The following is a 16,185-nucleotide window of genomic DNA, read 5'->3' as shown; positions in this document are numbered from 1 at the left end:
GTTGATTTCTGCTTTGTTTTGATGGCATTTTCTACTTAGCACTGATGGTAACTGTAACATTTCCTTTTTATTTCATAGTTTGATTAAATAATTATTGTTATTGATTCAACATATTTCTGTACTATGATATCTGCAAAATCAGCTAAACTCAAAATTTACTTTACCTCCTGTCTCAGATTTTCATTAACCATATTCTTCAGTTATTGCAAATACTTCACTATTATTTCATACAATACGATTTCATGAACATAATTTAGTTCTGTATGTGACATTGAGTCATTAATCAGTGCTTCTCCAATATACATTGAGGTGACAAAAGTCATGTGATAGTAATATGCACATATACAGATGGCGATAGTATCATGTACACAATGTATAAAAGGGCAGTACAGTGACGGAAGCTGTCATTTGTACTCAGGTGATTCATGTGAAAAGGTTCCCAACATGATTACAGTGGGATGATGGGAATTAACATACTTTTAACACAGAATGGTAGTTGGAGGTAGAAGCGCGGGTTATTCCATTTTGGAAATTGTTAGACAGTGCCAAAAATACCAAGTTAGGCATTACCTCTCCCCACAGACAACACAGTGGCCAACAGCCTTCATTTAATGAGTGAGCAGTAGTGTTTGCTGAGAGTTGCAGTGCTAACAGACAGCCAACACTGCTTGAAATAATCACAGAAATTAATTGGGGCATATGACAAATGTACCTCTAAGGGCAGTGCTGTGAAATTTGGTGTTAATGGGCTGTGGTAGCAGATGACCAACATGATTGCCTTTGTTAACAATATCACATTGCCTGCTGCACTTCCTCTAGGCTCATGACCATATCAATTCGACACTAGATGACTGGAAAGCCATGGCCTGGTCAGATGAGTCATAATTTCAATTGGTATGAACTGATGGTAGGTTTCGAATGTGATGCAAACCCCACAAAGCCATGGGCCCAAGTTGTCAACAACTTAGATTGGTAGTGGCTCTGTAATGGTGTAGGCTGTGTTTACATGGAATGGACTAGGTCCTCTGGCCCAGCTGAAACGAACATTGATTGGAAATGTTTATGTTCGGTTACCTGGACATCATTTGTAGCCATTCATGGAGTTCATGTTTGCAAACAACAATAGAATTTTAATGGATGACAATGCAGCATGTCACCAGGCCACAGTTATTTGTGATTGGTTTGAAAAACATTCTGCACAATTCAAGAAAATGATTTGGCCATCAAGATCACCCAACATGAATCCTATCAAACATTTGTGGGACATAATTGAGGGGTCAGTTCACACACAGAATCCTGCACCAGCAACACTTTCACAATTGTGGATGTCTATAGAGGCAGCATGGCTGAATATTTCTGCAGGCGACCTGCAGCAATTTGTTGAGTCCCTGCCACATCGAGTTGCTGCACTAGACCAGGCAAAAGGAGGTCCAACACGATATTGGGAGGTATCCCACGGCTTTTGTCACCTCAGTGTACATCATATTTGTCCCTAATACATTACCATTAATCTCATCCCCTCACAATATATTCTCAGTAGATTAAAAACCATTTTAGATCCCCAAAAACAGCAGTAAGCTCTCACCTTACAGAAACACCATGGCAGTATCTTAATAACATTCACTTCCAGTTACATTACTACAGAAACCATTCTGAACAACAGCACCATTATATGGCTACGAAGTCTTTCATGACGTATTTCTCGAATAAAAATCTCTCGGTGTACATGCCGCATCAATTCAGGATAAAACTCCAAGCTTTCGACCACTACCTCCATGGTCATCGTCAGGGCTAAAAACTGACTATCATGAACTAGCGAGGTTCCCACTTTTATATGCAAAGGACGGCTTCTGATTGGCTGGAATACGTCATAGCAACAGCGATATGGCGCGTAGTGAAGTGGTGCCCTCTACTTCCATAGATGTAGTTTTTATCCCGCATTGCTTGCAGCGCCATCTCTTGAATCAGGAGGTAAAGTGCGGGAAGTATTTTTCTCTGTAATTTTTCTTTATCCAGTGCACTCTTCCAAGTGGTTGGAGTTTTATCCTGAATAGACGCGGCATGTACACCGAGAGATTTTTATTCAAGAAATACGTCGCGAAAGACTTCGTAGCCATATTAGTTTCCTCTACGGGGAGGATATAGCGTGCAGCGTTCGTTACCTGGAGAAACTGCGCCTGAAACAGTCTCAGTTGCTAAGCAACCTGGCTTTTTTACAACGCTGTCGTGACAAGGAGGTAGTACCGAAGTTTGCAGTCATCAAACACATCAGAACGAAAGACCAGCCATGCTATTGTGAAAGAGAAGATACGTCATACCAGATATGCACTAGACATGAACGCTCGCCTGTTATTTAGTTGCCATTTGTTTCTGGCCCGAGTCCTCTCACCATTGGACTGGGAATGGTGGATATGACTTTGGCGGCACACCAACAAGCCAATTTAAGCAAGACTACGGCGAAACAGGCCGATAAATTTGAGCGGCTTAACCATGATCAAGGAACTACTGGGTCCAACGGCATTCACTGCACTGTTATCAACTTCTCTGACAAGGAACTTGATGAAGCTACCGTCTCGGCTCTGAGTAAAGGATTGAACTTTGCCCCAGCTCCATGTAAGTTACCGGTGGTAGAGATTATTAGTGGTGTGGAACAAGCAGTTCGTCATCTCCCTCAAGAAGCAGCGGATGATGTAAGGCTTGCTACTAGCCGTATTTTAGTGACATCCAAGCCGCCTAAGTCAAACATCAGCAGAGAGGAGAGACAAGGACTGAAATTGTTGCAGAAGGATGAAGATCTAGTTGTTTTACCTGCTGACAAGGGGAGCACCACGGTAATCCTCAATGCTACAGATTACCACAATAAAGTTGGATTGTTACTGGAGGACAGCACATACCGGATTCTCAGACGGGATCCCACATCGGCACTCAGCAGGAAGACAAGGGAGCTACTAAAAAACTCCGGCCTCTCCGATGAACTGGTGAAGAACTTACGGCCGAGAGCACCTAGGCCACCAAGACTGTATGGTTTGCCAAAGGTTCATAAAGAGAACGTCCCGTTGAGACCAATTGTTAGCGCTATTGGCTCTCGTACGTACAGGCTTGCAAAACAGTTAACTAAATTGTTGGCGCCTATAGTTGGTCACTGCCCACATCATATTAAGAATTCAAAAATGTTTGTTGATATCATAAAACAGATGAAGTTAGGCCCAAGTGATATCATGGTCAGCCTCGACATGGTTTCTCTGTTCACCAAAGTACCTGTGGATGACACATTACAACTGTTGGCTGCTCATTTTTCCTCAGAAATTTTGAAGTTGTTCCGGCATACCTTGACGACCACTTACTTTTTATACAGTGGAAATTATTATGAAATGACGGATGGAACAGCCATGGGTTCGCCACTGTCATCAGCAATAGCGAATTTTTTCATGGAGGACTTTGAAGAACAAGCATTGAGCAGTGCTCACCTCCGCCCATCATGCTTCTACAGATACGTCGACGATACCTTTTTAATCTCGCCACACGGCAGCGACACGCTGCAGCAGTTCGTCGAACATTTAAATGGTGTACATCCAAACATAAAATTTACATTGGAGGTAGAGAAGGAAGGGAAGTTACCTTTTTTAGATGTGTTGGTGGAGCGAAAGCCGGATGGACGACTGGGCCATTCTGTGTACAGGAAGCCAACCCATACAGACTTATATCTGCATAACCATAGCTTCTATCATCCGTCTCAGAAGAGAGCTATGTTGAATACTTTAGTACACAGAGCCAGAACTATTTCCGACAAGGGCCACCTCAGTCCCGAGATTAACCATTTGACGACTGTTTTCAAGAGGAATGGTTATTCTGCCGGTGAAATTAAATCAGTATTGTCCAAGAAAGTAAGACACGATGCCGGCCATATACAAGAAGAGGACCAACACATAGTGTGGCTTCCTTTTTGCGGTGCTACAACGAGCAAGATAGCCAGGCAAGGAATAAAACCAGTTTTCCGACACCTAAGAAAATTAAGGAAATGTTGAGATCAGTCAAAGATAGTCTCGGCTTAAGAGTGCCGGGAATTTATACTATTCCTTGCAAATGCGGCCAGAATTACGTGGGCCAGTCTGTAAGAACCGTTGCCACCCGCTGCATCGAGCACCAGCGCCACCTGAAATACAGGTATTTGGAAAAATCAGCGGTGGCTGAGCATGGCCTGCTTAACAAGCATAAGATTTTATTTGAAGAAACCAGAGTAATAGCCCACGCATCAAATTACTGCGACTCTGTGATCCGAGAAGCAGTTGAAATTAGACTTAGCGATAATAACTTTAACAGAGACTATGCACTTAGCAACATTTGGAAGAGTGCACTGGATAAAGAAAAATCGCAGAGAAAAACTTCCCGCACTTTACCTCCAGATTCAAGGGATGGCGCTGCAAACAACGTGGGATAGAAACTACATCTATGGAAGTAGAGAGCACCACTTCACTACACGTCATATCGCTGTTGCTATGATGTATTCCAGCCAATCAGAAGCCAACCTTTGCATATAAAAGTGAGAACCTCGCTAGTTCACGACAGTCAGTTTTTAGCCCTGACGACAACCATGGAGGTAGTGGTCGAAAGCTTGGAGTTTTATCCTGAATTGACGCGGTGTGTACACCGAGAGATTTTTATTCAGCACCATTATAATTTTAACATCATCTACTTCATACAGATCAGAGCAAGAGCATGAAACACTAATTTTTCAAACAATGGAAAATCCAGGATGGCATGTGGCTCCAGCTGCCAGAGACTGTGGTCATGTGTGTGTGAGTTGCATTTTCTGTGTGTGTGTGTGTGTGTGTGTGTGTGTGTGTGTGTGTGTGTGTGTGTGTTTTTGACTTCAAAGCCCTAGCTAGTCGAAGCCTAACATTCCGACAGACTTTTTGTTGTGCTTTTCTGCAATTCCGCATCTCCACTATATTGTAACACCAATTTTTATCACATTAAGTTCATATAAATTCAGTTTATCTGATTTTTCATAAAGCTATTCTTCTACAATATTCAACAAACATTTCACATGTGGAATGATAGAAAATAGCTGTTGCACTTTAATTCAGATTTCTGCCTCCAATAGCATCTTTAGCATGAGGTTGAGCTGGAGAATAATACTTCCAAATTATTATTATTATTTTTTTTTTTTTGTGAAAGCTCTTAAAGCTTTTTAAATAAAACAAATGTTTTTAACATTCTACATCCTTATTCTTCATGTCTACATATTTGTAGTTCCCTGCCACTAGAATACACCGAACTTGTTCATATAACAAGGCAGTGTGTAACGTAACTGTTTCAGGGTATGAGAAATCCAACATGACAATGTCAGACCACACACAAGCACTGCAACATCTGCAACAACATGACATCTTGGTTTCACTGTCGTTGTGTCGTTGATCACCCCCCCCCCCCCCCCCCCCCCTCTTTCTCCCTTCCCTCAGCCCCCAACCCATACAGTCCCAACTTGGCCCCATCCGATTATCAGTTGTTTCCAAAACCTAAATAACACCTTTGAGGACTTCAGTTTAATAGTGATGAAGTGGTGCAAGCAAGATGTGCCTCCAACATCAAATTCAAACATTCTACAATGATGGTATGAACAAACTGGTGACTTGTTGATAGAAATGTGTTTGTCACCAGGGTGACTATGTTGAGAAATAAATATGTAGCCATTAAGAAGAAAGATGTAGAATGTTAATAACAACTGTTTTATTTGAAAGTCCATAAGAGTTATCACATAAAAAAGATCACAGGCTTTACTTTTTAGCATGCCCTCATAACGTCTGTATTCTTCCATTTATCATGAGCTGTATTACTACAGCATGGTGGTAAAAACCAAACTAATTCCCTGTGTAACCATAATCCTTCCAATAATGAAAATAGTTTTAAAAATTACCTCAAGGCGCCATACCTTTGGTATACAGCTTTCATATACAGGCCTTTACATAAATTAATCCAACAATCACACAGTACACCATGTATTTAGCCAAATATAAGATAAGGTTTTTTCCCAAATTCACGTGTAGATTTATTTTGGAGAATTTGGAAGGCCAGGGATGGGCACACAGTACTTCTGTTTGTACAGGATTGTGATTTCCTGATACACTGAAGTGCTTGGAACATTGTTGACTTTGCTAAAGCAGTCATCTGACATTTGACTTGTGTGATGCTTGTGGAAGGGATATGCAAGAAACTCTGAACTAGCCATTACAACAGTCTATTGCTATGCTTAAAATTTGAAGATTTTGTGAAACGCAGGAGGAAATAACATTAAGTTTTATCATCTTGCAGACTCATTGTATTTGAACAGGTTTGCGATAAAAGTTCTCGTACATGTACAGATACAGTGTACAAACATTTATTCTCATTTTTAAGCAGAGGTAACATTCAGAGATGAAAATGTTATTCTTCACAATATATTACTTCAATTTGGAACCAAATCAATATTTTATTTGTTTAGTGGAGACTGTAATGTTTTAACAAGTGGGTTGCAAATGAGAAATTCAGTCATTGTTCTCACTCTAGAATAAGAGGTAAAAATGTTAACTGTTATTCTAAAGTGACAACAGTGGCTGAATCAGCTTTAGAACAAGATGGTGACTTTCAGATGAAATAAGAAAGAAAATTAATGTAGAATTAAATGTCTAACGAATGATATTAATCCTATTAAACTGACTGTAATTGTTATCATGAGAATAAATTGCAGTGGCAAAACCTTTCATTAATATAGTTCCAACAGAGATCTCTTGATCATGGGAAGAGTGAAAATTCGTGTATTGTACTAAGTCATGATTGTAATCATTTATATACATATTAGTTGCTGTTGCTACATATGACCTGCACCCTAGAAAATACTGAAGTCCTTGTTTCACCATTGCTCAAGCACAGCACTACAGAAAGGTCAGAAGGGGAACACTGACATCAGCTTGGCTGAAATCTAGGCTGAGTGCAGAGCAGGCAGTGGGGAGCAGGTACCAAATTTTGTCTGTATTGCACACTTCGACTTTTCGTGAATGTCGACCATGTTTGGACTGTGGTTTTGGGTCCATTTGTAGTCAGAACTGAATTGACTTTAAAACTGGACAACTACTCAACAATAGTATATATTTCTGTAGGAGACGGTAGAAGCCTAGATACAGGTCAGTGGCATACTTATGTTTTCTGTGCAGAAATGTTGTTGCCACTCACAGTGAGGTATGATGGGAATGAAAGGGTGCATGTCAGCTGCTGGTTGTACACAGAAAGTTAGAGAGCAGCATGAAGACGATAAGTTAGGAGGCAAGAGACGTTATAACATTTTCACGTCAGTATAGAAAAAAAAAAACATCTGATATGTATCCAGAATGAACGGCTGTTCTCAGGGTCCCACCATAACCACCACATTAGAAACTGCAACATTTTTGAAAAAAAAAAAAAAAACAGCCAAATATTTGTGTCACAGGAGATATAAAATGTGAAACTGTGCTGCTAGGATGATGATGATGGTTAATGCTAGGATGATGATGATGATGATGATGATGATTAAAAATAGTGACACTAATTATGACAGGCTTTATAAACAAAAAGGATAGTGTAGATAAAAATTAATGTAAACCATTTCATTTTTAATCTTTTATTTCTCCTTGTATTACCAAAAAGTAGACAATCAATAAATAGTTTAAGTTTAAAATTGATAGAATGTTAACTTTTTAGGCAGATACTTTATATCAATAAAACAATGAAAGCTAGAAAATCATTGATCAATTCAAGCAGAAAATGGTAATAAATAATTTAGATAGTACTTTCCAAACTCATTAAATGCAGGAGAACAGTGTCCCTACACAAGATCGTTTAATGTATTTGCAAAATCCTCATACAAATTGTCACTTTCACTCTTATTAACTGTCTCTACATTGTTACCAAGTTATTTATGTGTTTCTCTTTGCTAGCATTTCAGACACCTCTCAGTTTTCAACACTGACTACAGGGTTAGGTTCAGCTACTAAAAAAAGGTTCCAATTCAGTCACATTTTTGTCTACATTTCTGACTTTTTTTAATCATTTCCAACATGAACTTTTACTTTATTATTGTCTACTATTAATGTCTCTATTCCAAAATCTCCATTTTTGTTCTTCCCTTCACCAAACTCTCCTAGGTCTCATTTACTGACAATCCAAATACATTTTCACTCTCCACCAAAACTAAGTTATGTTTCAAAGCAATATCCTCTATTTTTTGCCAAAGGTTTGAAATTACTGATAGTTCCACATGCTGAAATGGCATCTATTCTTCATTAACTAATGGCAAACTGTAAAATATTGTGGTTTATATGCTTGAAGAGCATTATTTTGTATAACTTACACTTTTAGATAACAACATTTGAACAGCGCTCGCATTCCCATCATCATTCCTGCAGCTAGGACACCATGTGCAAGGTATGTTCAAAAAATTCTGTAACATTCATCATTTCGTGCCAATGGTGTATCAGAGCGAAATGCGGTTCACATACCTGCACATGTCTGTGTTTAATGTGTAACCGCCAGAAGTTTCATTGTTGTATGCCTGTTATTAAGCAATGCTGTATTGAGTATGGCATTTTGTCACACGTTTTGTGAATTTCAAGATGCCAGAGTTAGGGGAGCAACACATCTGCATTACATTTTGCATGAAAATCAAGAAAACCTTTACAGAGCCACACCAAATGATGGAGGAAACCTATGATAATGAGTGCTTAAACCATACTTGGTGTTATGAATGGTTCACATGATTTAAAAATGGCCGGACATAAGTTATAGATGACCCTCGTTCAATGTCCTTTGGCGTTTACATCTGATGCTCATGTCAGGTATGTCAACAAAATTGTTTTCAAATGAAGACTGACCATCAAGAGAGTGCAGAAGACTGGAGCTGGCTGTTGGCAAGAGATCTGCTAGGAGAAGAAGATTTTCAGATAGTTTTACTATTGGTGTTTACAATAGATATGACCAACTGTCAGAGTCTAGTGGAGAGGAATCTCTAGTAGCTGTAGATGTAGGAAGTATGCAGCAGACCTCAGTAGTTACCATGGCTAGAACAGTTGCCAAGTCGAAGAGGAAGAAGAAGGTTATGCTGTTAGATAGTTCTCATGGCAGAGGTGAAGGCCAGCAGTTGCAGCAAGTACTGGCGAGTGAGTACCAGGTCACCAGCATTCTGAAGCCTAATGCAGGATTGGCTCAGGTGACTGTTAACATAGGGGGGTTATGTAGGGATTTTACTAAAGAGGATCAGGTAGTGATTGTGGGTGGGGCTGGTAATAGTATTGATAGGGATGGGGAGTATGACATAGATGGTGACCTGGAAAAGATAGCCACTCAGGCAACACGAATGTGCATTTCGTGGAACTGTTTCAGTGTCACGATCGGCCTCATCTTAATACAACCGTCAGGCGTAATAACATGAGACTTGGGGGTGCCCTGAAGACAGAAAGCATGGGTCACATTTGAGTGGTGTCGGTGGAGTCTATCAGCAGGACGGGTTTCACTAGACGTGGCCTGCACCTCAACAGGTATGGGAAGGGGAGGTTGGCAAAGCTTATAGGTGACAGCATAGGTGGGGTTGGTGGGATCACACATGGGAAAATTCCTGCAGTAGTGGGTGTGAGAGCCACACCTTTTTTAGATTGAAGTCAGCTGATAGGTATTCCTGCTTAAGGGAAGTCTCTCTAACAAAGGAACCACATTTGACAAATCTTAGGTATCCGAATAATGAGGGAATTAGTGTATTTCATCAAAATATACAAGGTATTAGAGATAAAGTTAGTGAACTGCTTATAGATGTTGACTCTGAAATTATTGGTATATCTGAACGCTTCTTAAATAAGGAGATAATTCAGAGGCTTCCTTTACCAGGATACAGGTTGGCTGGCAGCTTTTCGAGGAGCTCTTTGCGGTGTGGGGTGTAGCCATATATGTGAAAAGTGGCATCCCATTTGAGTCAATTGATGTTTCAAAGTACTGCACTGAAAAGGTGTGGTTAAATTTAACGGAGCTAAACTTCTAACTGTTGTTATTTATAGATCACCAGACTCCGATTTCACAACATTTTTGCTAAAGCAAGAGAAGGTTCTTGGTTCACTTTATAGGAAATACAAAAAGTTAGTTATATGTAGTGACTTCAATATTAATTGTATAAGTAATTGTGCAAGGAAGAGGATACTGGTAGACCTCCTTAATTCATATAATCTTATGCAAACCGTATTCTTTCCAACGAGAGTGCAAGGGAACAGTAGAACAACCATAGACAAGATTTTTGTTCATTCCTCATTACTAGAAGGGCATTCTGTTAGCAAAAAGGTGAATGGCCTTTCAGATCATGATGCACAAATTTTAACTCTAAAAGATTTTTGTGCTGCAACACATGTTAAATATAGTCCTCAGCTGTTTAGGAAAGCTGATCCAGTTGCTGTAGAGACCTTTGTAAACCTTATCAAGGAACAAGAGTGGCAAGATGTTTATAGCGCTGATACAGTAGACGATAAATATAATGCTTTTCTCAAGACTTTTCTCATGCTCTTTGAAAGTTGCTTTCCGTTAGAACATTCAAAACAGGGTACTAGCACAAACAGGCAGCCTGGGTGGCTGACTAGAGTGATAAGAATATCTTGTAGAACAAAGTGGCAATTATATCAAAACGTTAGACACAGTCAAAATCTAAATGCAGCAGCCCATTACAAACAGTATTGTAAGGTGCTTAAAAATGTTATTAGGAAGGCAAAAAGTATGTGGTATGCAGATAGAATAGCTAAGTCTTGGGATAAAATTAAAACTATATGGTCAGTCGTAAAGGAAGTGGCTGGTCTGCAGAGACAGGTCGAGGATATAGAATCAGTGCGTAGTGGGAATGTCCGTGTTACTGATAAGTTGCATATATGTACAGTATTTAATAATCACTTTCTGAATATAGCAGGTGAACTAAATAGAACTTAGTCCCAACAGGGAATCATATAGCGCACTTAGAAAAAAGTGTTCCGAGACTGTTACCTGAAATGCTCCTCCATGATGCTGACAAGAGGGAGATTGAGTTGATAATTAAATCACTAAAGACCAAGAACTCTCATGGATATGATGGGGTATCTAGCAGAATACTGAAGTATTGTTCTATGTATGTTAGCCCAGTACTTAGCCATATCTGTAACTTTTCCTTTAGGAGTGGTCGGTTTCCTGAGCGATTAAAGTACTCGGTAGTGAAGCCACTTTATAAAAAGGGAGACAGGGATAATGTTGACAATTATAGACCTATTTCTATGCCATCGGTGTTTGCTAAAGTTATCGAGAAGGTTGTATATACAAGGTTACTGGAGCATTTAAATTCACATAATTTGCTGTCAAACGTTCAGTTTGGTTTTAGAAATGGTTTAACAACTGAAAATGCTATATTCTCTTTTCTCTGTGAGGTTTTGGACGGATTAAATAAAAGGCTGCGAATGCTAGGTGTTTTCTTTGATTTAACGAAGGCTTTTGACTGTGTAGACCACAAAATATTACTGCAGAAGTTGGACCATTATGGAGTAAGGGGAGTAGCTTACAATTGGTTCGCCTCTTACTTTAAGAACAGAAAGCAGAAGGTAATTCTCCACAGTATTGAGAGTGGTAGTGATCTTCAGTACCAACGGGGCACTGTTAAGTGGGGCATTCCCAAAGGGTCGGTGCTGGGGCCACTGCTGTTTCTTATTTATATAAATGATATGCCTTCTAGTATTACAGGTGATTCAAAAATATTTCTGTTTGCTGATGACACAAGCTTGATAGTGAAGGATCTTGTGTGTAATATGGAAACAGTATCAAATAACGTAGTTCATGAAATAAGTTCGTGACTTGTGGGAAATAATTTGATGCTAAATCACAGTACGACTCAGTTTTTACAGTTTCTAACTCACAATTCAACAAGAACCGATATTTTGATCAGACAGAATGGGCATATTATAAGTGAGACGGAACAGTTTACGTTCCTAGGCGTTCGGATGGATAGTAAGCTGTTGTGGAAAGCCCATGTTCAGGATCTTGTTCAGAAACTAAATGCAGCTTTATTTACCATTAGAACAATATCTGAAATAAGTGACACTTCAACATGAAAAGTAGTCTACTTCGCATATTTTCATACGCTTATGTCATATAGTATTATTTTTTGGAGTAATTCTTCTGATTCAAAAAGGGTATTTTTGGCTCAAAAACGGGCTGTTCGAGCTATATGTGGTTTAAGTTCGAGAACCTCTTGTCGACCCCTATTCAATAGTCTGGGAATTCAGACATTGCCCTCACAGTATATATTTTCTTTAATGTCATTTGTTGTTAGCAATATTAGCCTATTCCCAAGAGTTAGCAGCTTTCACTCAGTTAATACTAGGCAGAAATCCAATCTGCATGTGGAATGCACTTCCTTGACTCTTGTGCAGAAAGGAGTGCAGTATTCTGCTGCATCCATTTTCAATAAGCTACCACAAGAACTCAAAAATCTTAGCAGTAGCCAAAACTCTTTTAAGTCCAAACTGAAGAGTTTCCTCATGGCTCACTCCTTCTATTCTGTCGAGGAGCTCCTGGAAGAGCTAAAAGATTAAGCAAATTCCAGTGTTACATTGTTGATTTTCTTTATTTAAATTTATGACTTGTTTTTTTTAATATTTCATTTTATCTGTTTCTAATATCGTGTTATAATTTCATGTATTGACTCGTTCCATGACCATGGAGACTTCTCCTTAATTTGGTCCCACGGAACAATAAATAAATAAATAAATAAAATAAACATTTCAGTTGGGTCATGTCATGAAATACTGACACAGCATCTTGGAATGCATTGTGTTGCCACCAAGTTTGTCCCACAGAACATGTGTCAAGACCAGGAAGACATTCATCTCGCAATCTATGAAGAGCTTTTGGATCGCGCAAATGAGAATGAGATGTTCCTTAAGAGAATCATAACTGATGATGAGGTGTGGGTCTTGGCTATGTTGTCAAGAACAAGGTTCAATCTTCAAGTGTGTCAGAAAAGGTTCTCCAAGACCAAAAAAACCTCATCAAGTCATGTTTTCTTTACTTTGAAGGAGTAGTTCATCATGAATTCATGCCATATGGACAAACTGTTAATGGCACTATTAGGATGTGCTGCGATGGTGCTGTGAGAAAGTGTGAGAAGGAAATGGCCTGGAATGTGACGAGACAATTGGTGGCTCTTCCATCATGATAACGCACCTGCACATTCATCCCTGTTGGTGCATGATTGTTGCACAAAAAACAAAATCACTATGCTGCTTCATCCTCCATACTCACCAGACCTGACTCCTGTGGACTTTTTTTATTTCAAAAGTTGAGAACACTGTTGAAAGGACAAAGATTTGCAATCATAGATGAGATAAAGGAAAATTCGCAGTCGACACTTTGTGCAGTCCAGCAAGAGGCATACCAATTCATATGGTATTACATAATTAATAATATGAATGAATTGAAAACATTCAGTGAAAAACTTAAGAAGCATTTTCCCAATTTCATAATTTAGCTAAAATGTTTGTTCCCACAGCCCATGCATACTGATCTGCATTTTTCAACAGTTTTCCTTAATAATAATAGTAACAGACTCAGACACTGGATTCTTATGAATATTCCATTAGTAATTACACAGATAAAATAATTCAGCTATGACAAATTTTAAAAAATTTCTTGTCCACAAATCGGCATCGGGCTGACTAAGTAACCATATTAGTTTTAGACTGTTGCTGTTTGCATTTAACATGAACAAAACTTCATACCAACTTAAAATAAATTCACAAATAATTAAATCAATGAGCTGTAACTTTGTTCTTTTGTGACGGCTCTTAGGTAGTTAACATTTGTATAAAATATCAGGATGGACTGAAAATTAGGAAGTAGTCAATGCACAATATTGGAAAAATGAAGATCAGTTCTATTTCCAATAATAAAAAAATACTTCTCTGTTGATTATTGTTATACAGCAAAGTGAGAGTTTCTTAGAATTATTTCATCTCAGTAATTCAGATAAGTTTTGAAATTATGCATAATTCATTCAGTATTCTGGCTATCTACTACATATTGAAATAGAAACTATAAGCTTAAACTACAATTTAATAAATTTAGCAGTAGCAATAGCAGCAGCAGCAGCAGTAGTAGTAGTAGTAGTAGTAGTAGTAGTAGTGATTAGAACCTATAAAATGTTGGGTGTTCATTTCTTTCCTCTAACATAATTGTCTTTAACAGGGTCAAGCGCCAGATACAGAAATTGGAAGGGTTTATGTGTATGATCTGGATGACTGGGATTTACCAGACAAAAAGTTTTACTGGGAAGGTGCTGAACATCCAAGATTTAAACTTAATGGAGATACCGGAATGATAACAATGCGTCATGGAACACAAGATGGGAGGTTAGTTAACACTAAAACTTTATGTCATCATCTGATATTATTAAAAACTACAGGACAGAGTGTAGCCATATAAAACTGTTCATTAGCTAATTTTTAACCTGTCTCCATGATTTACTAATATTGTGAGAATGCATGAGGATTTTATTCAAGAGAAAAATTATAACTTAAATATGTTTTTAGGTATAACTTGCGATTCAAAGTATATGACAGAAAACACACTCAAACAGATGTGCAGGCAAATGTGACTGTGACTGTACGAGAAATACCTCACGAAGCTGTTATAAATTCAGGGTCAGTTCGAATTGCAGGATTATCAGATGAAGATTTTGTAAGAGTTTGGGATTACAGAGTAAGTTATGTGCAAATACTATTCATGGTGTGATTATATTTCAGTGAGAAAGTACATGTTAAAACTTTTTAAAATTAATTTTAGACACAGAGTCTTCAACGTAGCAAAGCTGATCGTTTCCGCGATAAACTTGCTGAACTTCTGGAAACAGAAAGAGAAAATGTAGATGTTTTCAGTGTTCAGCTCCGTAAAAAGCATCCACCAATTACAGACATCAGATTTTCTGCTCATGGATCACCTTATTACAAGCCTGTGAGACTGAATGGCCTAGTTCTAATGCACAGAGAAGAGGTATGTATGATCACCTTCCTTTCCTTTTTTCTTATTCTTAATAATTAGTTTTTGAAAATAGATCAATCATTTTCTTTTGTGCTTTCTGTTGTAGATTGAGAAGGATGTTGGAATCAATATAACTATGGTTGGTATAGACGAGTGCCTTTATGAAAATGTTATGTGTGAAGGGAGTTGTACAAATGTGTTGGATATTAGTAACCTTCCTTACATGGTTAATGCTAATAAAACATCACTAGTTGGTGTTCGAGTAGATGTTATAGCTGAATGCACATGTGGTGCCCGAAATTTTACCAAAGGAGAAAATTGCCGGACAAGCCCTTGCTACAATGGTGGTCGTTGCATGGAGCGTAAATATGGACTGAGGTTTGTATTAACAATTTATTTTCCATGTTTACACATAGATTTTAAATACCATTAACTTCTACAACAATATTTTGTGGTTGGTTAGAGAAGTCAGAATAAATTCAGAAATTGTACCTCAAGTCTAGTTAGGTTGATAAAGGGCTGAATTAGTATCTATAGACCCCTAGGCTGGTTCAGGCCCTATCACCTCTTCCCAATACATATACCCTCATCCCCATTGTGTTCTGCTGCTCTCTGCCAAAGCACCCACCGATCTTTCCTCTATCTCTTCTCCAATTTTTTTCCGCTACTCATTTCCCTTCCTACCTTATCCGATGGAGCCAACTCGACTTTTTTTTCTGGTGTTTTGAAATAGTTGACAGGTGATAAAAGTGCATTTATTTTGCAGTTGCACTGTATTTCTCCTTTGTTCTCAGAGCAATCAACTAACTCAACACCTTTCATCTCACATTCCTTAAAGGTATACTGATACCCTTTCCTTTCTATAAAGTTTGTTAGGGATCAGTATTGATGCAGCTATGTTCATATCCAATATAGGAGTCTGTAGAATTTCACTAGTTTTGTATACATGTCCTAAGATATCTATCCAAAATATTGTGTAGAGCCCCATTTCAGCCTTTGACATGTTGTTATACAAACTTAGAGCAATGAAATATTGTGGGACTTGCACGATGTTATTTGGTGACAAAACTGAAAAGCGTATTTGCAACTGGCCTGCCAGGAAAACCTGAAAAGTTTTATTTTCATTCTGTATAGCTACATAGGATGGTC

At 38.5% G+C, this 16,185-nt stretch overlaps 1 protein-coding gene across 1 annotated transcript in view; it reads left to right on the top strand.

The window, feature by feature from the left end:
• LOC124616287 (neural-cadherin-like) overlaps positions 1 to 16,185 on the top strand; it is a 476,208-nt gene that overhangs the window by 261,382 nt on the left and 198,641 nt on the right. Inside the window, exons 13-16 of the mRNA XM_047144590.1 lie at positions 14,245 to 14,408; positions 14,589 to 14,757; positions 14,842 to 15,048; positions 15,143 to 15,414. Coding sequence (XP_047000546.1) covers positions 14,245 to 14,408; positions 14,589 to 14,757; positions 14,842 to 15,048; positions 15,143 to 15,414 — 812 coding nt within the window. The remainder of the gene's footprint in view (positions 1 to 14,244; positions 14,409 to 14,588; positions 14,758 to 14,841; positions 15,049 to 15,142; positions 15,415 to 16,185) is intronic.

Source organism: Schistocerca americana, chromosome 5 (genome assembly GCF_021461395.2).
Source record: "Schistocerca americana isolate TAMUIC-IGC-003095 chromosome 5, iqSchAmer2.1, whole genome shotgun sequence".
NCBI lineage: Eukaryota > Metazoa > Arthropoda > Insecta > Orthoptera > Acrididae > Schistocerca > Schistocerca americana.
This window is presented reverse-complemented; position numbering and strand designations above follow the sequence as displayed.